General features: G+C 41.2%; 1 protein-coding gene across 15 annotated transcripts in view; it reads right to left on the bottom strand.

Moving 5' to 3' along the window:
• Window positions 1-23,964, bottom strand: part of OSBPL1A (oxysterol binding protein like 1A) — a 208,648-nt gene that overhangs the window by 75,952 nt on the left and 108,732 nt on the right. For all 15 annotated transcript variants that reach the window (XM_029219688.1, XM_029219679.1, XM_029219714.1 and 12 more), the window contains one exon: window positions 15,190-15,352. In XM_029219688.1, the coding sequence (XP_029075521.1) occupies window positions 15,190-15,352 (163 nt within the window). The remainder of the gene's footprint in view (window positions 1-15,189; window positions 15,353-23,964) is intronic.

Below are 23,964 nucleotides of genomic sequence, written 5' to 3'. Positions count from 1 at the left end.
CTATTTGTTCTTTACTTCTTCTAGGTGTTCATTCTTTAATTCTTCTAGGTTTTTGTTAAACAATTCTTGCATCTTCTCAATCTTTGCCTCCATTGTTTTTCCGAGGTCCTGGATCATCTTCGCTATCATTATTCTGAATTCTTTTTCTGGAAGGTTGCCTATCTCCACTTCATTTAGTTGTTTCTCTGGGGTTTTATCTTGTTCCTTCATGTGGTACAAAGTCCTCTGCCTTTTCATTTTGTCTCTCTTTCTGTGAATGTGGTTTTGCTTCCACAGGCTGCACAACTGTAGTTCTTCTTGCTTCTCCTGTCTGCCCTCTGGTGGATGAGGCTATCTTAGAGGCTTGTGCAAGCTTCCTGATGGGAGGGACTGGTGGAGGGTAGAGCTGGGTGTTGCTCTGGTGGGTAGAGCTCAGTAAAACTTTAATCTGCTGATGAGTGGGGCTGGGTTCCCTCCCTGTTGGTTGTTTGGCCTGAGGCAACCCAGCAATGGAGCGTACCTGGCTCATAAGAGTAATTTTCAAGTGATAGATCTTAGTGCTGCTGAGGTGATAATGCAATCTTAAAACAGGTTTTTCAATTTTGCCTGCACATACGAATATCAAATAGGCCAGAACTTATCTACCATTCAGTGTTTCTGGGCAATACATTAATGCCTCAGTGGAAAGCATAAAGTATTGGAAAGAGTGTGCTTAACACCTTATATATGGTGGTTATAATAGTAAGGGTACTGTACATGCTTTAAAAACAAACAAATGGGGGGGAAGTTACTGTTTAATGGGTACAGTTTTATTTGGGGATGATGGAAAAGTTCTGGCAACAGACAGCAGTGCTGGTTGGACAAAAATGTACTTAATGACACTGAACCACATGCTTAAAAATGGTTAAAATGGTATATGTGTTATGTTTATTTTACCACAATAAAACCAAAACCAAATAAAACCCAAAACAAAAAAGCAAACAAAAACCTGTCAAGCCAACGCCAAAGACCTATCATGCTGGATGCATGGTCTATATTCTGGTCCTGTCATCTCTCACCTCAATGCCAGTGATGAAAGAAAGCCACACAGACATGGAGAAAAACTGGTGGATTTTTATACACATGTATTTTTGAATACAGCAGGAGAAATGTTAACAGTATCCACACCTAGATTTCAGACAAAATCAGCCTTTCATTTTCCCTTTTATTTCTCACTGCATTTTCCCCTTACGAACATCTGTGTTTCTATATTAAGTAGAGCCACAGAAAAATTTCAGGATGCTTCAATCCATCCCTGAAAAACAGGGTAAGGGATTTATAAAATAGCCTTACATTATTCACTGAACTTTAAATGGGCAGTTAGGAAAATCCGTATAGCCGTATGTAATGACTATACATGGAAATGGAATACTTAGTTTGTACTTACTCGTGGGTTTGTTTATTCCCATCTATTTCCAAAAAGGATTCAGGTGGTTTAATTACTAATTATATTTTATATAAAAACTGTCATAACAACACTCTGAAAAACAGGCTGTATCTTACAAGATAAATGCTCTAGCCTATGTACAAGCATTTAAGGTAGACAATCTTTGCCTGATTAAAACAGTTGTATTAATAGAAAGTTTGTTCACAGATCTCTGGTGGCCCAGAAACTTAAAAGCTCTGTCCACATTGGGACTTAAAATAATTTCGAACACATTTCAGATTGAACACTATCCCCTTTCAACCAAACAGCTTGGAAGCCAATGGCTGTGACTGGGTTAACATGGCTTTAAAACTTTACTCATCAAGTTGTATGAGTTAAATGTGTACAGCTTTTTGTATGTCAATCATACCTCAAATAAAGTGGTGTAAAAAAAACTTCAGCATTAAGAGGATCATTACCTTTATCCTACTTTTTTGAGTTTCTCCTATTAAAAGGCTGAAAGAAGAGGTCATAAAATTAAGGATATAAACATGCCAACAAGTCTTACATTATGCCGATAAGTATTTTAACATGACCTCTGAAAACTAACTTGAGAACAAATAGTACAAAGGAGCAAGATGTGGAAGAACTGTGGATAATGTCCAAATAGCCCCTCCCCGTTACTTAAGGTAACAGGAAATAGTCAGAAGGCACACACGCTCAATTTAATACCTTCATTGTTTATGGTTTCCCAAGAACTAGGCATCTTCTAAGAATGTCCAAAGTAACCCCAAAGTAACCCCAGCTTAAAATATCAGCGCCAAATGTTTATTTAGCTTTAATGTACAATCCTGTAAACTCAAAAATAATGTAGTAAATACAAAGCACACAAGGAAAATCAATGAAACCTACCACATTTAAAATAAACTGTGAACAGAAAATCCGGGTGAGTCCAGACGGGGCTGCCAAGAGATTGCTACAATAACCTACTGAGGAAGTGACAAAAGCTTGAAACAGAATGGTGGCAGCAAGCAACAAGAGTCAGAGACATTCTAGACATATCCTCCCTGAATGAGGTGCAAGGTCACAATCAGCCAAATGGTAGTGTTGATTACGACAGTTTCTTAAAAGTACTGGCTTTTCCCCAAGCAACTAAATCTACTATTGTTTTCCCCAACTTGCAAAATCTGCACATGTAACTGCGGATGAAGAATTATTCAAAACATTTGTGTGTGGGCTACTGAAAAACTTACGTGTATCTATTTTGGGTGACTAAATCCAGTCGCCCAGATTGTCCCAATTTGTCTTGCTGACATCTTTAAAATCATTTTCAAGGTCACCTATGCATTCACTCTACAGAGAAAATATTCTAGAACTAAAGACCAGTTATAGAATAATCCAGTTATAAAAGAAAGTTCTTTCACGTGACTTCAGTTTAATAAATCAACACTTGCCAAATACCTACCATGTACCTGGTAAAGAAAGGGCTCGTTGCTGAAACAGTTTAGAAAGATTAATGAGATATGGGTGGTGCCCTCCAAATATTCAAAGTCCAATCTAGTGGAAGACGTGCAAGTAAACATATGTTTATACAAAGTGTGGGAATACTTGAAGAAGTCACTCTCAGGGGAACCAGGATAAGTTTCCAGGCAAACTTTCCAGGCAGAGATGACATCTGAGCTGTAATGATGACTAAGAATTTAAGGCAGGAAAAGAGAATATCAGGTGTAAGGGGAAGAGCAACAGTCCCACGCCTGAGAGAACAAGGTGCGTGTCTAAGAATATCTAGCATAGCTAGAGAGGAGAGTAGCCAGACAGAAAAGATGTGGTCGTCAGAGATGAAGCTTAAACGTGGGTCAGATCACAGCGTTTATACTGAATCTGTAGTAATGGAGAGTCTCTGGATGTTTTGCCAGGGAGTGATAAGATCCATTTTACACTTTACAGATAACTCTGACACATCAGTGTCCCATGGCCACTGTAACAATCAGCATAACCTGGTGGCTTAAAACAACAAAATTTTAGTCTTTCATAACTCTGGAGGCCAGAACTCCAAAATCAGTTTCAATGAACGAAAACCAAAGCATCGGCAGGACCACCATCCCTCTGAAGGCTCTAAGGAAAGTCCATTCCTTGCCTCTTGCCTCTGGTGGCTTCCAGCTTTCCTGGGCTTGTGGCCACATCACTCTAATCTCTGCCTCCATCCTCACATTGCCTTCTCCTCTGTGGGTCTAATCTCCCTCTACCTTTCTCTTATAAGGATACTTGTGACAGCACTTAGGTCCCACCCAGATAATCCATGATGATCTCACCTCAAATTCCTTAACTTAATCCCATTTGCAAAGATCTTTTTTTTCCAAAAAAAAAAAGGTTACAGGTTACTGGGATGAGCAGGTGAATGTATCCTTAGGGGACCATTTTTCTGCCCACCACACCTGACAATATGCGATGTGGAAGATGGGCTGGCAGGGATAATTGACCAGAAGCGGGAAGACAAAGTCTGTGGGGGCTCAAAAGCTGAACTAAGGCCCCGACAGTGAATAATGGGGCCGAAAATAGGAAGAAAAAGAAGACAACTAGATACTTAGATATGGGGAGGGTGTGAGGAAAGGGGGTAAGAGATGACTTTCACATCTGTAGTTTGCATGGTGGGTAGACGATGATGCCATCAGCCAAGACAGGGCATATACGAGGGGGCAGGTCAGGATGGCAAGTCCAGTTTCCACCATACGGAGCTTGAGATGCTTCGGGCCGAAGTGAGAATTCTCAGTAAATAGGTGGAAATCCTCGGCATATCATTATCTGCCACAACCAACTGGTCTTCAAGCTCAGTCAACGTGGCCTTTAAAATGTATCCCCAAACTTCATCCACTCAAATATCTGAACTCCTAACAGGTGCCAAAGTCTATGCAAGTTGCTAGGGATGCAAAGTTCCTCAAGGGATTTACAGTCTGGTTGAGTGGCAGGGCTGACAAAAAGACATAAGCATACAAAACTTCAACTACAGGAAATGCTACGGGACTATGGTGCTCGGGGAGCCTACAGCAGGGATTTCATCAAGTCAAGAAAGTCAACCAGGCTTCCTTGAGGAGCAAAGGTCAGGATATGTATTCATTAAAGCAATAAAGGGAGGAACTGAAACTTTCCATTCTCACTTAAGTTGCTTTTATGGAAATTCCTGTCACCTCTCATCTAGGACACTAGGACCTCAAATCAATCTTTACTCCTAAAATACTCATATGCTAATAGAATGTAAACTCCTAAGTAGGGACCATGTCTCATTTTCTTTGAATTTCCAATTCTTAATATAATGCAAGAATATTATAAAAATTCCACAATGTTTACTAAAAAAAAAAACTTTATAAAATATTCAATACTAGTCTGACATCACTCTGTATACTTAATCACGTCTGTCGGCTGCCCACCACTTAACAGGCTAAAATGAAAAATCTTCAGCAGAATCTTATCACAAGACTCATTACAAGCTGGTCCTAAATTACTTTCTTGGCTTCATCCCATCACTATTTCTCAGCATCCAATACGCTCACCCCTGCCTCAGCCATAGTGCATTTTCATGATGTCTTTGAAAACTATTTTTCTCTACCTTTGCATGTGTTTTCTTGTTCCACAAAGCATATCTGACCACCATCTTATCCGTCTGGAGAACTCCTTCCTGACTCTTCACAACACCCCTCAAGCATCACTTATTCTGTGATGCTCTCCCCAGCTTTCCCAAGCAGTTAGCTGCCTCTCCTCTGAATTTCTGTAACACTCCTTACATATGAGTTGGTGACGCTAATTCATTACTTGTTCAATAAATATGTATTGAGCGCCTCCTTCTCTGTCTGTCTAGCACTAGTGTAGGGGCTGCGATGCATCCATGCACTAAGCAAAATGCCTCTCTCACTGAGGAGCTTATATTCCACTTGTAGAAGATCTACAAATGAATGTACATTATGTGTGAAAGATGCTGTATTTTTTTTGGGGGGGGTTTTTTAAAGGCAAGAGAAAAAGGATAGAAAATGATACAGTGAAGGTCTTTCTGAGCAGAAAAAGGAAGGAAGTGGGGGAGTAAGCACTGTAGACATTTGGGATTAGAGAGCTCCAGGCAGAGGGAAAGTGAAGCCTGGAAGAGAACACGCTTGGCAAGTCCAGGAACTTGCATTGAGGCCAGTGATGGAAGGAAGTGAGTGAGGAGGACAGAGCAGATCCCAGAAGGTGGCAGATGGCCAGAACGAGGCCTTCTGGCTTTTATTCCAGCTAGGAAGCAAAGCCATTGGAGGGTTCCATGCAGGGAACTGACATGAACAGATTCACGTTTGGAAACGATCACTCTGAATGCTGTTATTTAAAATATTGCTGGAGACGCGGGTGCAAGCAGAGGGACCAGTCAGAAAGCCCCTGTCAGAAACCAGGTGAGAGATGATGGGGGCCAGGGTGGTGGGAGTGGAATGATGAGACGTGGTCAGATTCTGCTATATGTTGTAGGTAGAGCTGACGGAATTTGTTGATGGACTGAATGTGAATGTTGATGGACTGAAAGACAGATCCTCCATCTACCAAAGTATGGACCACAGGAGGGGCAGGCTTGTGAGCAGAAATCAAGAATTCTCTTCTGGACATTCTAAGACACCTTGGAGATCTCATTTAAGTGAATGAATGTGCCAAGTAGACAGTTAGACAGAAGTCTGAAATTCAGGGGGCAAGACTGAGTCTAGAAACGTAAAGTTTTGTACTTAGCAAAATTTGGACAATATTCACAGGCATGGGACTAGATGAGGTCGTGCAAGGCAAGCTGCTCAAGCTTTAATGTCCATATGAAGCCCCTACGGATTTGAAAAAATGCAAATTCTTATTCACTAGGTCTGAGTTGGGGCCTGCGGCTCTGCAGTTCCAACAAGCTTCCAGGTGAAGGTGATGCTACTGATCCTGAGACCACAATCTGAGTACAAAGGATCTAAAGAGTGAGTGTAGAAAACAATGCCTGCACCCCAAGACACGCTAACATCTGAAGTCAGAAGGATACAAGATGACAAGCAAAGGGAACTGAGAAGTAAAATCAAAAGAGACTGGTACTCTGGAAAGCAAGTAAAGAAAGCGTTCCATGAAGGAAGGAGGAATCAACAACTTTAAGTGCTGGTGAAAGGCCGACAAAGATGCGAACTGAGAGAGGACCACTCAGTTAGGCAGCTGAGTATGTGATGGCGGTGATTTAGTCGAGAGCAGCTGCAGAGGAATCGTGAGAATAAACATAAATAGAGGCTGTTCAAGAAAGAATTCTAGAAGAGGAAAGTGATGTGGATCAAAGGTATCTGTATAAGATACAGCATTCTGAAAGATAAGATAGCTGATGGGCATCAGGAATAACTGATTACCTGGGAGAAAGAAGGAGCTACATTAATGTCCTGATGTAAGTCAGAGGCATTGGGATCCCAGGCACATAGGGAGGGGCTGGCGTCAGTTAGGGACATAACATTCTTCGATGTAGAGAAAGCAGAATATGCCCACACATGTACACAGCCAGGTGTGTGAGTGGAAACACGAGGAGTTTCTCAGTGACATAAATAATGTCCTCTGATGGAGCAGGACAGAGGATGAAGGTATTAGAAATTTTAAGTGAGAAAAGTATGAAATAAGCATGTAAAAGGAACTGACGAGGGAAATGAAGTAGGACTGCTGGGCAGCAAAAGGGCACCACAGAAATTAAACAGCTGTGGGTCTCAAGCAAGAGCTGCCAGCATGGCCAGTCACTTGAGGACTGGTGCGGAAGGAGGGGACGGATGGGCTGGGTGAGCACAGTGCAGGGAGAGAAAGGCAGGGGGGCGATGATATGACAGCCCACGCCATCTGAGCTGGTAAGGACGGAACAAGGACACGAGCGGAGAGGAACAGTGAAAACATGGAGAAGACACTGTGGTTGGTCAAAGAAATGTTGGGATCAGGGTTTTTAAGAGAATGGGTTGAAAGACAGGAGACAGTGGTTAGATTGTGGGATGTATAAAACTGAGATGACGGCGTAGATATAGTCACTGAGAACGGCAAACTCCGGGGGCTGATCTTGGGAGTGAGTAGCTCTGGTGGGCTGGAGGCCCAGACCCTTTTCACGTCACATTGTGCCCATCTTTCCATGCTCAGCCTCCTCCCCTGGACTGACTACGAAACCCTGATTCAGGGACTGGATCTTCTTTCCCTTGGCAGTGCCATGCCTGGCAAAGCACTGCACACAGTGGGCACTGGGTAAGTGTGTCTGGCTAAGGACATGCTCTCAACGCTAGTACAAAATGCACATGGTTTTACAGTGAATTTTTTTTTTTTTTTTTTGCGGTACACGGGCCTCTCACCACTGCAGCCTCTCCCGTTGCGGAGCACAGGCTCCAGACGCACAGGCTCAGCGGCCACGGCTCACGGGCCCAGCTACTCCGCGGCATGTGGGATCCTCCCGGACCAGGGCATGAACCCGTGTCCCCTGCATCGGCAGGCGGACTCTCAACCACTGCGCCACCAGGGAAACCCTGCTGGATAATTTTTTAATGTTATAAACACATAACGAGAGTAAGAGCCCCTGGCACTACTTAGATTTTCTCCAGAGTGTTGTACCATATTACATACAGAAGGGGTTTAATAACAGCCATACTCTGTGGTACTCAATTTGCTGCACATCATATCAACCAATGGACTTGTTTTGTACTGGGCAACAGAGGAAATACAAAAGTTAAGACAACAAGGTCTCTGCCCTTAAGGGAAATGCAGGGCTTGGGGGAAGATGAGGAAGAAAGACACAAAAAGTTATATAACAAGAAAAAGGGCAAGAACAAGGTAGTATGGCTAATCGTCAAAAAAAAAAAAAAAAAGGACTAGAGAAAAAAGTGCTGGGAATACAGAGGAGGGAGAGATCTCCACATCCTAGGCAGGTCCAGACAAGAGTAAAGACTCACAGAAAAGGCCCAGATAAGAACTGTACAGGTTATTTCAAAACTAAACTGTAGAAGAGGACACCAGGCTCGGAAACATAAAGAACAGACTGCACAGCCTTTACTAAAAGGTCACGGTGCTCTTCAGCTTTCCTGCCAATACCTCTGATCACCTGGGTCAAATCTTCTATGTGAGTTCAGCAGAGATGTCATTTCTTTTCTCAACTATTACCAGTTGTATTTATTGGATTAAACATTATTTCACATGGGTCATAACTTCCTACGTTACTCTCCTCCGGACAAAACCAAAATCGCTATTTTAACACTTTCCATTCTAAAACCTTTGATTTAAAAAGACGTGAGCATCGACTCTTGCAACTGCTGAGAAATGCTAAAGCTGGCTTCAATTTTGTGACATAACGTTCTACTGGTTTTACCAATCTACACTATTGGATTTGTATGCATTATTCATGCACATTTTAACCTAAATAGCATTAAGAGGAAAACCTAGCAAGAAAGGCTTTCTTGCACAACTGATCTCATCATGTTTCTAAAAAGGAAAACGAACAGACAGTAAGAAAGACAATACATTTTGAAGTTTTAAAATTCAAAAGGCAGGAATTTTAGTGAAACTGCTATCTCAGACCAGTGCTAAAGAATAACAGCCATTAAGTTATTTAACTGGTAACAAAACTGGTAACTGGTAAAATAATGCCTTAGGACATCCATAAAGCCAAGCACCTTTAATTTTCTCCCCCTTAGCTACTTTTTCATCCCCCCCCCGCCCCCGCTCTGGGAGCAAGTCTCATACCTCCAACTTGATCATAAATTCCTCAAGAACAAATTTTATCTTTTAATTACATCTCATCCCAGCTCACTCCTCTGTCACCCACCCCTCCTCTTCCACATAGCATCCAAAGTGGTGCATGCAGACCACGTGAAATTCGCAAGTGTTACTGCTTCTTTTGTGCTCTTTACTGAAAACCAATATATTTTTAGGGAGGACAGAAATATCAATGACATTTGTTCAACAACCTGCATTCAACAAGCATTTACAGAGCAACTCAGAGTCTATGTTAAGTACCTCAGGAATATAAATAGATAGGGTCTCTACCATCATAAAGAGACAAGCACAATACAACCAAAGGGCTATGAAAGAGGTGTAAACTGAAGGAACACAAAAGAAGAAACCATTAATTCTGCCTGGGGGAGTGAGGAAAGGCTACCCAGGAGAGCTGATACTTTAGAGATATTCAAGAGCTTTGGTAGAAGAAGGGGGTGGCATCAAGTGAGGGTGAAATGAAAAGGGCAGAACGATGGAAGGAACATGTAGAAGGAGCTGCTTTATTCCTCCCTAAAGTGGCACCTTCTACATATTTCTGTTCTTTATTTGCCAGCTAAATGGAATTTTTCCACAGAACTAGTTAGCCTCTAGTTTCTCATTAAACCTTTTGCTTTAACACGCATGAAGGTTTAGCCCTTTTCCCAGGAAGTGCTCACTCACAGGTAGTAATATCAGAAATCTCACTCGATTTAACTATTTCATTCCTTAAGCACACACACACACAATGAGGACAAGATGTGATGCTTCATTAGATTTAGTTCCTTCTAATCAGGTTACACAATGGAATTCAAGCAAATTGTGAGAAAGAATCTGTTTGCTTTATGGAATTTTATGAAATCTTAACTCACTGAGCATACTGGAAAAAAATTAAATAATCAAAAGATCCCATGGGGCTGGAAAAAAATACACTACACTGTAGGCTTATATCAAGTTTTGTCTCACCCACTGTATTAGATTTTCATTGATCCTGCTTATCTGAAAAAAATTTTAAAGGGAAATCAGGAAGTCACATGGACTTAATTTTAAAGGAAGTAAAACAAGTTGTAACTGACTTTAAAAAAGCAGTTTAAGCATTTTGTGAAAATAACTTACAAATATTTTAAGAGAAGTATCTTTAAAACCCTTTTTCTCACATATTTTATTATTAAAAAAATTTTTTTTTTTGGTGGTACGCGGGCCTCTCACTGCTGTGGCCTCTCCCGTTGCGGAGCACAGGCTCTGGACGCGCAGGCTCAGCGGCCATGGCTCACGGGCCCAGCCGCTCCGCGGCACGTGGGATTCTCCCGGACCGGGGCACGAACCCATGTCCCCTGCATCGGCAGGCGGACTCTCAACCACTGCGCCACCAGGGAAGCCCTCACATCTTTTAAATACTGATATTAGGATAGGCTTGATTTAATCTATTATTCTGATTCAGCAATTAAAAAAAGCTTTAAATGAAATACAGGTTTGTATACTTGTTTTTGTTCTCTCTTACCTCTGACCCAATAGCCTCTGTCACTGCTGCGTTGTGAGGATGGAGGAGGCCCGGTGTGGCTGGAGCCCAGCGAGTGAACGAACAAGGGACAGGTAAGGTGTGGGTCACGTCAGGAGCCTTGAAGGCCCGCTAGGGAGTCTGGATTTTATTCTAGGTGCAGTGAAGAGCCACTGAAGGATCCTAGGCTGGGGAATGCGATGATGTGATTGTCTACAAAGCATCAGTGTGGGTGGTGTATACGGCGTGAACCTCAATAAGGCAAGGCTGGAAGCACAGTGATCAGTTAAGAGGCTGGACAAGAGCGTGTGCAGCGCAGGTGACGGTACTGCGAGCGAACAATGGGCAGCCCCTTAGTGTGCCAGGCACTGTTTTAAGTACAAATATTTATTAGTTTACTCCTCCCAATAATCCTATGACCTACTTGCAGATGAAGAAATGAGGCACTGTAAAGTGAAATCATTTCGCAACGGGTACATCACTTATCAACAGCCTTCCAGCTGCAGCACCTACACTTTTAACCCGCACCCTGTAGTAACAGAACATATCAATAGATGGATTCAAAGTAGGTCGCGAAGGTAGAATGGACGGACCCCGGTCTGCGTTTCATGGAGGTGGCACATGAATGCCATGAATTACTCCCAGGTGTACAGCTTTAGGAAAGGAAAGAGGTGCCATTTACTAAAATGAAGCAAACTCCAGGAGGAAGAAGACCTAGGAGGAAGATCAAGAACTCATCTTTTATTTATCCAGCAAACAGCTGAGCATATGTCTCTCACAAGAGGTTAGGGCTGGAGAAATAAATTTGGGAACTGTGGTAGTCAGAACAATGGCCCCCAGTGACGGCCGTCCTAGTCTCTGTGGAACCTGTGGATGTGTTACCTTCCACGGCAAAAGGACTCTGCAGGTGTGACTGAGTTAAGGCCCCTGACGTGGGGAGGTTACCCTGGATTATCTGAGTGGGTCCACTGTGATTGCTATGGTCCTTATAAAAGGGAGGAAGGAAGGTCAGAGTCAGAGCGACTGGAAGGTGTCAAACTGCTGGCTGTGAAGGTGGAGGATGGGGCCTTGAGCCAAGGAAGGCAGGTGGTCTCTAGAAGCTAGAAAGGCAAGAAGGCAGATTCTCTCCTAGAGCCTCCAGAGGGAACAAAGACCTGCCAACACCTTGACTGCAGGACTTCCGACCTCCAGAGCTCAGAGAATGAATCTGCATCACTTAAGCCGCTACATTTGTGGTAATTTGTTATGGCAGCAATAGGAAACTATTACAGGAATTTTAAGTTAGCATTTAAGATAATGTGGTATTGAAAGAGTTAGGTGAGGGAGCTTAAGAGGTACAAACTTCCAGATGCCTAGACTTATGGTGATCATTTTTAAATGTACAGAAATATTGAATAACTATGTTGTGTAACAGGAACTAACGTACTGTTACAGGTCAATTATACTTCAAAAACAAATTTAAAAAACCCACAGAAAAAGATGAGACTTTTGGTTACCAGAGGTGGGGGGTGGGGGGAAGGGGAATGGATGAAGGTAGTCTCAAAAGGTACAAACTTCCAGTTATAAGATAAATAAGTACTAGGGATGTAGTGTATAACATGGTAAACATAATCAACACTGCTGTATGTTATACTTGAAAGTTAAGAAAGTTAAATCCTAAGAAGTCTCATCACAAGGAAAAAATCTTTTTCTATTTCTTTGATTTTGTATCTATATGAGATGATGGATGTTCACTAAACTTCGTGTGACAATCATTTCATGATGTACGTTAAGTCACATCATTATGCTGCATACCTTAAACTTATACAGTGCTGTAAGTCAATTATTTCTCAATAAAATTGGGAGAAAAAAAAAAAAGAAACTGTAGATGAAAGAATCAATAACTAAACAAAAGTTCTGGAGAAGGCACAAGGAGATGGGTACCAGAACAAATCAGGAGGGAATGGCCTTAATGAAAAGGGGACACTTCTTTTGTAACAGAAGAGACAGAGGAAAGGGAATGGAGGTTAATGTGTAGACTGTAGTGAGAAGATGAAGTCATTCCCAAATGAAGGCTTTTATGATCTCAGTGAATTACGTGGCTAGGTCATCAGCAGGGCAACACTTCAGCCCTGGGCATCTGATCTGTAATTTTAATACAGTTTTACATTGGACCAAATGATTCCCAAGATTTGTAGTAGGAAATAGTAGGAGTGGCCAAAGAAAAGCTACTATGTTCAGGCAAATGTAATAAAACTCAGGTAGGTCATTCAGGGCAGGGATGAGTAAACTCAAGGCACCTGTCCTTCTAGCTCCTTCTCTCCAGCCACGGTGGAACACGCTGACTAAGCTAGGCACTGGACTCAGCCTTGGGATCCTTCTCAACACAGCAACCCATCAAGCAGGCAGTACTGACTGCAAACCAATCTGAATTGGCACTTGAGATGAAATTCATTTGCCAATCCTGACCCAGGGACTGTAGTTCTTCTTATCGCCTTCTCCCAGAGGAGACGACTACGGAAATAAATGTGAAAATATGACTGAGAAGTAGAAAGATGACAGTAGCCGCTAAATGTCTATCAAGAAGAGAATAACTAAGAAAACTCTACTAAATCACATCATTGACTTTTATGCAACCTTTAAAAAGAATGAGCTAGAGTTGTAACACTGATGGGAAAGATTTCCAAGATACACTGTTACATGAAAAAGCAGATCTAGAACAATTATACAGCTACTTCCATTCATGATTCTTTAAAAACCCCATACGTACACATGCATATATCCACGCGAATGCTTTAAAAAGGTCTGGAAGAGAATCTATCAAGCTGTTAATAAGAATCTCTGAGGAAGAGTGCACAATTAGGGTAAGGGATGAAGGGAAGATTTCACTGGGCACTATACATACTTTTACATTGAATTATTTATAACAAATACCTTTTTTAAAATAAAAATTAAATTTTTTCCTTTGTTTTTTAAAAGGACAGCAAAGATGAGCAGTTGAAGTGTCTAGGTTCTTTTACATTCAGACCTCTTTGCATTTAATCCAATAATCTGTCTGGCAGCTTTCCTTTTTGGATGCCCCAAACAGAAGGAATACAGGCGGTAACAGGACTGCACGTGGCAGAGAGTAGAGATGTGAAGAAATGTCAGCAGCCTCAAGTGTCCTTCACCCTCTCCTCCCTCCTCCGTCAATCAGGTTAAATGCTTCCTTTACCTCTGCCACTCATTCCACTGCTTTCACATCCGGTCTCTACATTCTCTTCTCAATCTGACTCACTATTTTCACAAATACCACATCTAACTGCCATCATCACAGTCATTACAATCCTTTCTCTAATTATTCCCAAATCTGGCTATTAGAATTAGCTTTTCCGCTTTTTTTGATCATGTCACACTTCTAAAATTAATGTTCCTAAGTGCTGTTTATCTTCTATAATGAATCTCTTCTCTGTATATCCACCAACATCATTTTCCTTGTCCTGTATCATCACACTATTTTAACTTCCTTAACCTAATCTTCTTTAGTTCTCATTTCAACAACCTCTCACTGTGCTTCTTTCCCTTTCCTATCATTAATTTGACCCTTTAACTCCATATCCACTGAGGTCTCCTGCTTCCATGGTCAAGTTTTGTGAGACCCAACAATTGTATATGTTCATCTACTTAGATAAGCACTTAATTTCTTCGCATAAAAGAATTGTTTTCCATCTCGCTGATCTCCAACCACCCGCTCCCAGGCTTCCTTCCGTGACCCCGCCCACATCTACCTCAAAATTCTGAAGGAAGTTCCTAAAAAGTCAAAACTACTTAGCAGTACCTCCTCTCAAGTCATTCTCACCTCTCCACACACATCTCCCATTTTTTGAACACGTGGTACCTGTCAGGCACTGTCCCAAACACTACTTACACATGTGAACCCACTTAATCCTGACTCAACCCACTGAAATGGAAACTATAATTATCCCCATTTTAAATATGTGAGAGCTGAGAACCAGGAAGGTCGTGGAACTTGCCCACGGTCACACGGCTGACCAGTGTCAGGGGCAGGATTCCAATTCAGGGAATCTGACTCTGGAGTCCCTGCTCGCTGCCAGTAAGCTACGCGGCTCTGAGGCCTGTATCTCTGAGGCCAAGTTAAGCTCTTCCTTTTCTCTGTTTCAGCTACACCGAGGTCTCACCTCTCCTTTGGCACACAGCATACCATACTGTAGCCAACTGCTTCTTATATGTGTCCTTCACTCTTCGACCTCTCTGAGCATAGAAACTATCCATCTCTCTACCCTTTAACATATAATAGCACCTTGCACCAGGAGGTATCTAACAGTCATCAAATAAAGGAACAAACCAGATTCACAGCACTCTGAACCCAGCACAGCATACGCTGTCAACAAAGGCAGACTCAGTGATGACTTTCATTTCAAAATTTTGGGCTTCGGCCTTAATAATGTCACACAAAAAGTACGTCATCTGGGGAGCTGAAGTGATACATTTCCATCTGTCTATTTCAGGAAACTCAAGGTGACATCCACCCTAAGAAGACATTTAGGTGGTCAACTGTGAATTACCAACAACACAGACGGCAGGGTTCTAGAATTACCTGACAGTGCATCATAGAACTCGTCCTCACTAAGGATGCTGAGAGGTGGGGAGCCTTTAACCAGAGACTGCTCTAATTCATGATGTTCAGTGGCTAGAGTCGCCAGCGCTTCTGACAAAATTTTGTTTTTTTCTTGTTCCTGTTCCAATTTAAAATTCCTCACCTGGAAGAAAACAGATATACAAAAAAGACTTCAGAGTGACAGGAGATATAGATTTACTCAAAAGGTTATGAAAATTATTCACTTCAGATCCACTTCAATTGCAACATCAGGAATGAAAACAGTTGTGCTACATACACATGGATGGATGAGCAAAATTACTAAGCTAATTCTGTTCTTCCCATAGGGTCTCTTCTCACAACACTGCCAGCTAATGAAAACAGATTAAGAACTAGCAAACAAATTCAGCTCAAATGATCAGGATCCTAGTATAAGGGCATTAGCCAATTTGAAAATCATATAAAATTTTTAATAGAGAATATTTCATTCAACATTAATCATGAAATTAAGAAACCAGTTTTTGAACAAAATAAAGAACTGAAACCATTGTAAACATTAAAATGTGTACCACATCAAAGCGTAAGACATAATCCTCCAGTTCACCTCCAAAATAGTTGGTATATCAAATGAGGGGAAACAAGAGGCCAGGTAATGACATTTTAATTGCCATTTTTCAATTACATATTTTGATTTTGGTTCCATATTTTACCTTGAATCTAGTGTGCAAAATAAATAATAGATTACAGAGAACGCAAAGCCTTAATCCTTTGAAGATACAATCTGTTCTTCCTATCTAATTCAATACCATCTGAATTTGCAGTTAACTAAAACCATATAAAATGTAAGTAACCTAACTCTCACGTAAAACAGCAGGTACTAGATTTGGTATGAACAGTTTCACCTATCCTCGTATCAGAACTCTGAAAACCACAACTATTCCGTTATCGCCCTCAACTTCTAGAGCCCACGCGGAGCTTCAGGCAGCAGCCTGAGGAGCTGGTAATCTCAGAAGTTTCCTGGGCCTGCTTCCTCACCTACAAAACTGGCATTCTACTGCTGTCGAATAATCTAATTGGTGGCTTCAACACAACGGTCTTCAAATTAAAGAACAAACAAAAAAACTCTAGCAGCTCAACCTATTTCTCAAATGTAATCTCAACACATAAAACAGATGTTTCAGGAAGCAGAACTGTGCAGGATGATGCCAGGTCTGGGTCAGGAGCCTCTTTGACTTTCCCCTTCCAGGCCCAAAGCCAGGGGCTGTTCCAACAATTTGAAAGGCACTAGATGGGGTGACCTCTGAAACCTCCTCCTGGTCAAAACGTCTGCTCCTGGGTCTTGGAGCTGGCGAATCTCTCACCGCTGCTCCCAGCTGCTCTCTGCTGAACCTCGCCTCCCACTTCCTGGCATCCCTCTCAGTCTCCTCCCCTTGGTCCCCAAGGATGCAGCAGCTCCCTCTACGTTCTGACTTCACAGCCATGCGTTAGGTACAACACTCCAAGAATCCCGGATATGACTTAAAATACAGTTCTACCAAAATGCTAAGTTTGTAACAAAAATAGGGCTAAACCTTCATTATCTTGGGAATAGTTCCAGTCCTCAAGGCATCTTAGTATTTACTATCATTACAGTAACGAGGTTATTCTTATTAGAACTGCAATAATGAAATAAAAATTGCAATAAATGGTAAGCACTAATGAGCAGAAAAGACATGCAAAACAGAAAAAAATTAAATATTTATATAATTATAATTTTTAAGGAATTGCAAATATTCCTATAATCTAAAATTTTATCTCCAAGGAGGAAATACTTTTACTATGGCTGAAGTCAACCTAGACCAAATAAAAAAAACAAAACTGTTCTTCCTCCACTTGATATGTTAAACAACTCACTTACCTATAAACAAGGCCTACAAAATTCACCACAATATCCAAAATGAACACTTCTTTGAATGGAAAAGATCAGCACTGCTGTAGATTCCAAAAATACCACTGCAGGAAGATCCGAACTCTTTTACACCTGCCCACCCCTCTCCCTTTAGCTTTATTTTTTTTAGCTGTTCAAGTATCAAAATGCAAATGTGCTGTTGACACTGTACCTTTCCATGTAAGAATCAACTAAATTATGTCTTCTGGTTAACAAATACGTAAGTTTCAGTACCTAAATTCATCTCGATTTCAGAAAAGTGGCAAAACAAATGATCGAGGCCCCAAAATATCGAGTTCCCTCAACAAAACCATACACAAAATCCTGATCCTTCATCCATTTAAAGTAAGCATCCCTGCAGTTCTGCCACCTTGACATCTGTTCTCACTTGCTCTTCAGAGAAGGAGGGAAAGGGGTGGGAGCAGAAGGGAGAGAAGAGGCTCTACCTCCAGTTCTGGTTTTCACCTTGTTTTTATCTGTCAGTTGACCTGAGGGCACCTGTATTAATTTCAAGCATAACAGGATCTTCTGTACTGAAGGTACCTTACCCTCAAACTTCCCACCAAATGGCAATACCTCCCCATCCTGTAAAGTGATGTAGCTGAGGGTAGGTGTGTCACAAACACTGCACTAGTAAAGCGCTCTCTTGTTGCTTTAAAGAAGCATCTAAGGACATACGTAACTGCAGCTGACGCTTTTTGGTCAATTAAATCAATCAACTGGAACAGTGTAATTCCAGATCTATTACAATCTCAGTATTTCAGAAACACTCAGGGGATATCCTGTACTGGAACTACTTAGTTTAGTGTAGAACTACTCATCAAGTGATACAGAGTACAAGTTCTGCATAAGGAATTTATGGGATTCTACTGCTGTCGAATAATCTAATTGGTGGCTTCAACACAGTGGTCTTCAAATTAAAAAACAAACGGAAGAACCCTAGCAGCGTCACCTATTTCTCAATAGGTTCTTAGATAACTTATGCATAAAATCTTCATCTTACTTTTCAACTCTGTCTCTGAGTTCTCATTTGCCAGCTTAGAAGTTATGTTGGAACAGAAACAGTACCTTTATGCAATCCCTCTCTGAAATTCCAGGCACAGTGCTTCACTTTTCTGTGTATCAACACTTGCACTGATACATACATATGACTATGGTTTTTTAAATCCTCAAACTATAACTACCCTAGTTTTTATTAAGGGAACAAAGAACTTCCTTCCTTCACAAAATCAGTGAAGCCCAGCACGTGTCTGTAATTACATTAGGCCATTTCTAGCATAGGGTATGTGAATTCTTCAAACTCACATATAAAATCTATGCCCTCAGCCACTCTGCCACAACAAAAATCAACATATAACCAAGTAAACATAAATGCCAACCTTTTTATTAGGAACAACTTAAGGACCGAACCATCACATATTTAATAGTTACACATTATTAATTATTCTTAATAGACACATTGCTCTGTGTCTGTGGCCCCTTAAGACTAATGCAAATTCAAGCCTTTCCAGTAATCTCCTCGCATCACTTCAACATGACCCCCTTTCATCTTACTCCATTTCATGCTGGTGGGTGAAATGCACGGTGAATACTTCCAAAGTGTTCTTCACTGTCAGTGAATGGATGCCAGCAAAAGAATTCAGCGTCTTAAAAAGTCTCAGGCTAGCCAGTAAATACACACTGCATCGGCTCTCTCCTTCTATAAAGCACCCTGTTACTTACCTATGTTTCTGAGGTTAAATCAGGCAGAGACAATGATGAAATCTGGCAAAGACACACCACTAAGCAGGAGTAAGTGATTAGTATTCAGAGAACACTGTGGCCAATTATCCAATTACAGGTTACGTGACATTCTGGCCCTGATGATCAATCTAGTTAAGCTCTTTCAACTGGCTACACTCTGGTCAGTTCAACAGCATTAGCCTTTCTCCTTTCTTCTTTGTTACTGGATGTGTGGCTATAACAAAGGACATATTGGCTTATGACCAAAATACTACATCTTGAATTTAAAAACATCTAATTTTATTTCTTAGATAAGGAATTGCATTGGCACTTATTTCCGTGGTTAGAGGACCAACAATAGGCTGACTTTTCCCTGCTACTGCCACACAGCTGTTGGAAAATGGTCCTGGTCATTTACAGCTGGTAAGGGCTCTTCTGCTCGTTGAGGACGACAGCACTGCTCTGGGCGGGGCAGCTCTCATGTGAATGCAAGCAGACGTTATTCCAGGTTCACAGCCAGGGTGAATCACACTCTCACCCCCAGGGTGCAGGACCATCAAGATCTGATCCCATGTCTCAGGCACGATCAAGTATGGAAACATATCCTCATGAATGGATAGTATACATTTGCTTTGTTTTACAGATTTACGAAGCACCCTTGCACACATTAACTTTTAGGGTTTCGCTGACTCTAATGCCCTTCTTCTATGCCATCCCATCAATGCCTTTTCAACTGTACACATTTCCTTATGTTCCTGAAGCCTTTTTTTTCAGTCCTTCCTCTCACTAAGAAAGACACTTACTTAACTATAAATAAGCCTCAGTGGCCAAGCAGATTTGCCTGATAGGAGGAAATGGAGATGAGGTAGGATGTGCAAGGAGGCTGTGGTGGGGAGGGGAACTGCAGAGAGCTTGCAGACCACTGTAGGAGTTCTGGCTTTGACTGTGACTGACAAGAGGAGCCACTGCATGGTTTTGAGCAGAGAAGTAACATTATTTGATTTACATTTTAACACAATGTCTTTGACTGATAAGCTCAAGAAAAGACCTGGGGGGAAGGTCAAGCTTAGAATCAAAAAGATCCCTAAGAGGCTACTGCAACAATCCAGATAAGAGATGGGTAATAGCAATGGAGGTGACGACATGTAGTCAGATTCTGGATGTATTTTGAAGGCACATCTATGGGATGTGAGAGAAGAATCAAGGATGACTCCATAGTTTTGCCCTGAGCGACTAAAGATAGCGTCATCATTACCCAATGCAGGAAGACTGCAGGACCAGGACAATCAGGAACTCATACATGAGAGTTACCATGAGATGTTCATGCAGATGTCATGTAGACAATTAGATAACCAAATCAGGTCTTCAGGGAAGAGGTCCAGGCTAGAGATATAACTCTGGGAGTCTTTTGCAAATAGATTATGTTTTAAGCTCTAAGACTAGACAGAATCACTAAGGGAGAAAGTGAGACAGACACAGGAAGAAATCCAAGGACTGAGATTTCGTTCTGATGGGAGAGACGAGAAAGAACCAGCAAAGGAAACAAAAAAAGAGGAGAGACAGAAGGAAACTCAGAAGTGTGTGGTATTCTGGAAGCCTAAACGAAGTACTTGAAGGAGGAACGAGTGATTAAATATGTCAAACACTGATGATGGATCAAATGATACGAGAACTAAGAAAAGCCCTCTGGATTTAGTGATGAGGTCAATGGTGACCTTGACAAGGAAAGGCTCAGTGGAGCGTTAAGAGAATGCTGAAGGCAAAGGCATGACGGGAGTGGGTGAGTAGAAATGAGAGAAGGAAACTTGGAAAGGGCAAGTACAGCCTATTCTTTGTGCTAAAAAGGAAAGGAGAAAATTGGGGCAATTGCTGGAAGGGGGTGTGGGGGTCAGTAGGCTTTATTATGAAAGACAACCCAGCATGTTTCTACATCGACGGGAAAGATTCAACAGAGAGGAAGTTAGTGATGTAGGAGTGCAAGGAGAGAACTGCTGGAATGATGTTCTTGAGCTTGCAATGAAAGGATGGGCTCTAATCCACACAGTTGGCCTTCGCTAAGAGCACGGACAGCTCATCCTTAGCTGCAGGAGAAAGAGCAGCATGTACGTGCCCAGAGGCAGATAGGTAGGTATGTGTAACCAAGTTTTCTTCTAGTTGCTCCTTTTGTCTCAGTGCATATAAGAACTAGAAAGAATAGGAAACAGAGGTCTTCAACCTATAGGTCCCGGCATGTGATGTGTAAGAAGCTACCAGTCTCTGTAACATTATACACAGCATTGAAAAGCTTGCCCTGAGATTTCAAATGAGATCATATCCAAGGCCCTCCAAAGCCTCATTCACACTAATCTGGTCAACCCAACACAAGGCAGCTGTTCCAGAATTTTCCCTTTGCTCATAATAGACTGTGGCTTGCTCCTGGCACCGTTAAAAAAAAAATGCCCCTTTCTTACTGGCACTGCCATCTTCCTCAATCTGGTTCAAGCCAATAGAAAAGGAAACCCCACTGGGAATTACCTCTATACTTCTCTGTCCCTCCGCTCTGCCTTGGGAATGAAGGTGAGGGTGTTACCTGCTTGTTGACTTACTGACATACTCTAAGTAAAATGACCTCAATGGAGCTTGTTAAACTGAAGTTTCTGCTAATAATCTGTTAAATCAATTACTCCCAGATGTATCGTCAGACATTTTAAGTCAAGGAGGAATTTGGGGGTAACTGCCTACTCCCATATCTAGGACAGAGCCCAATAAATAGTCACTTAAGAAACATGGTAAATAAACGGAGAGTTTAAAAAGCAAGGGCTAGTGATTCTTAGAAGAATCAATATAAACCCAGACTATCTGATAGCTATTTTTGTCAGTCTGATTTAAAAATAACCTCCCACAGAGGGAGGAATTGGGAGACTGGGATTGACACATACACATTATTGATACTATGTATAAAATAGACAACTGATGGGAACATTCTGTATAGCACAGAGAACTCTCTACCTAATGCAGTGTGGTAACCTAAATGGGAGGGAAGTCCAAAAGGGAGGGGATATCTGTATGTGTATGGCTGACTCATTTTGTTGTGCAGTGGAGGCTAACACAACATTGTAAAGCAACCACACTCCAATAAAAATTAATTAAAAAATTAAATTAAAATAACCTCCCATAGAAATAAAATCAATGGGAGAATAATGCTACATACAAACAACAATGCGACTAAGTTGCGGTTTTACATTTTTTAAAAAAAGAAGCAGAAAAGAGAAATATGCCTTCTGAAACAAAAGTACCATTCACTTCCATGGTATGCTACCAGCAGTAGATTCAATACACATGAAGTCCACTCCCTTGCTCAATGGTTCTGCCATTTGAAATAACTTGGTACAAGTAAGATTTCATAATAATTTTCTCTTTCAATTACAAAGCTGAATCAGTTGACACTGATTGTAACAGTCACGTAAGGAACAACTACAATAAAGTGCAATTTCCATAACTATGTACATTTTACATTCCGGAAGTGAGCACTTACAGAATTATATTCCTAAGAGCACTACTACATCAACGTATAATCTCCAAATTATTCTAGATTATAGTATAATGCATTAAAAATTTCAAAAGGTTTTTAGGTTTCACATAAATTACAGAACAGGATGTTAAACTGCCACGTAATAGTATATATTAAACTGTGGCAAACAAATTTCAATATAATGTAAAAAATCAGTGTTGGCTATATGAAAATGGTAAAATTCCAAATCAACCTACTCAGTAAAGATTCTGAAATTTTAAAACGTCTATTCTTTTAATCATGTCTCAAACTCCCGATTAAATAGCTGTTCATGACTGTATTCCCTAAGTGCCTGGAATGGTTGCATATGACATGCTCAACAGTAAGTCTTGAAAAAGAATTTTAAAATGAAGAACATTCGGGTGTATAGTAATAGGAGAGAATAGAGGGGGACTGAAGCAATGCAAAATAACTTTTTTGATAAAATCTCTTTAACCAGTATTAACAAGTATTTCACAGTTTATCCCAGAGCTAATAATTTAAGTGCACGACCCTGAGCAAAAATGTTGCTTAAAATCTCACTATTCTTAACTTTAGTATGAGAGTTCATCTAGCAAAAAACAGGGCTTAACTTCCTAAGCATTTGTGTAAACAACGGTTCTGCTTACACAGGGCTGTTTCTATGACTGATAAAGTATATGCATAGCACTTCACATTTTAAAAGGCACTTTTACATACTGTTCATTAAATCTTCCTAACCGCCCTATGAGGAAGGCATATATGTAGATCATAAAGTTTAAGTAACTTGACAAAGGTTAGGAGAAGAATAAAAAACTGAAACCAAGATCTTTTAACGCCAAAGCCCACAAGCTTTCCAACCCATGGTGTTGCCAATAACCATAAGACCCTAAACACAGTCGATGGCAATCCACCATCAGGAATTTTAGAAGCAGAGGGTCTCACTGTTTGGGGGAATGGGGTTACTAGACTGATGGACCAGATAAATAAGGGAGGGCAGGCAGTTACCTGGACTACAGCACAGCACTTGTTAAAACCATCCCTTGGACCCCTGTCAGGAATGGCATCACTGTAAAATGGCAAGATTGTTAGGGAGATTAGGACCTTGGCTGAATCCATGCCCTCCCCAGGAGAAGGGTTTCTTTTCTTTTAAGATCTGTTCTGTTCCAAACTTGTCTTAGAGTTGAGATACTCCATCGTGAAGAGTATATGTGGAGCAGCTACAGGGTTGGTTTGGTTTGGTTTTTAATCAGAATGCCCAGTTTCAGCCCAGACCTACTGCCTCAGGACTTAAAAGAACGAATGAGGTCCATGTACTCTGATTTCTCCCAATATCTAGTCTCCTCTTCTTCCTTAGTAAGAACCCCAATTTGTTAGTTGGCTACACTGCCCTCCATCTTTTTTTTTTTAATTTTTATTTTATATTGGAGCATAGTTGATTACCAATGCCCTCCATCTTAAAGACCATTGCTCAGTCTTCCCATCTTAAAGACCATTGCTCAGTCTTCCCGTCTTAAACACCACTGCTCAGTCTTCCCACCTTAAACACCACTGCTCAGTCTTCCCATCTTAAACACCATTGCTCAGTCTTCCCACCTGAAACACCATTGCTCAGTCT

Source organism: Monodon monoceros, unplaced genomic scaffold, assembly GCF_005190385.1.
Source record: "Monodon monoceros isolate NGI ecotype Baffin Bay Population unplaced genomic scaffold, NGI_Narwhal_1 Super_Scaffold_1, whole genome shotgun sequence".
NCBI classification, from domain to species: domain Eukaryota; kingdom Metazoa; phylum Chordata; class Mammalia; order Artiodactyla; family Monodontidae; genus Monodon; species Monodon monoceros.
The sequence above is the reverse complement of the archived record's forward strand: the minus strand, read 5'-3'. Positions and strand labels throughout refer to the sequence as shown.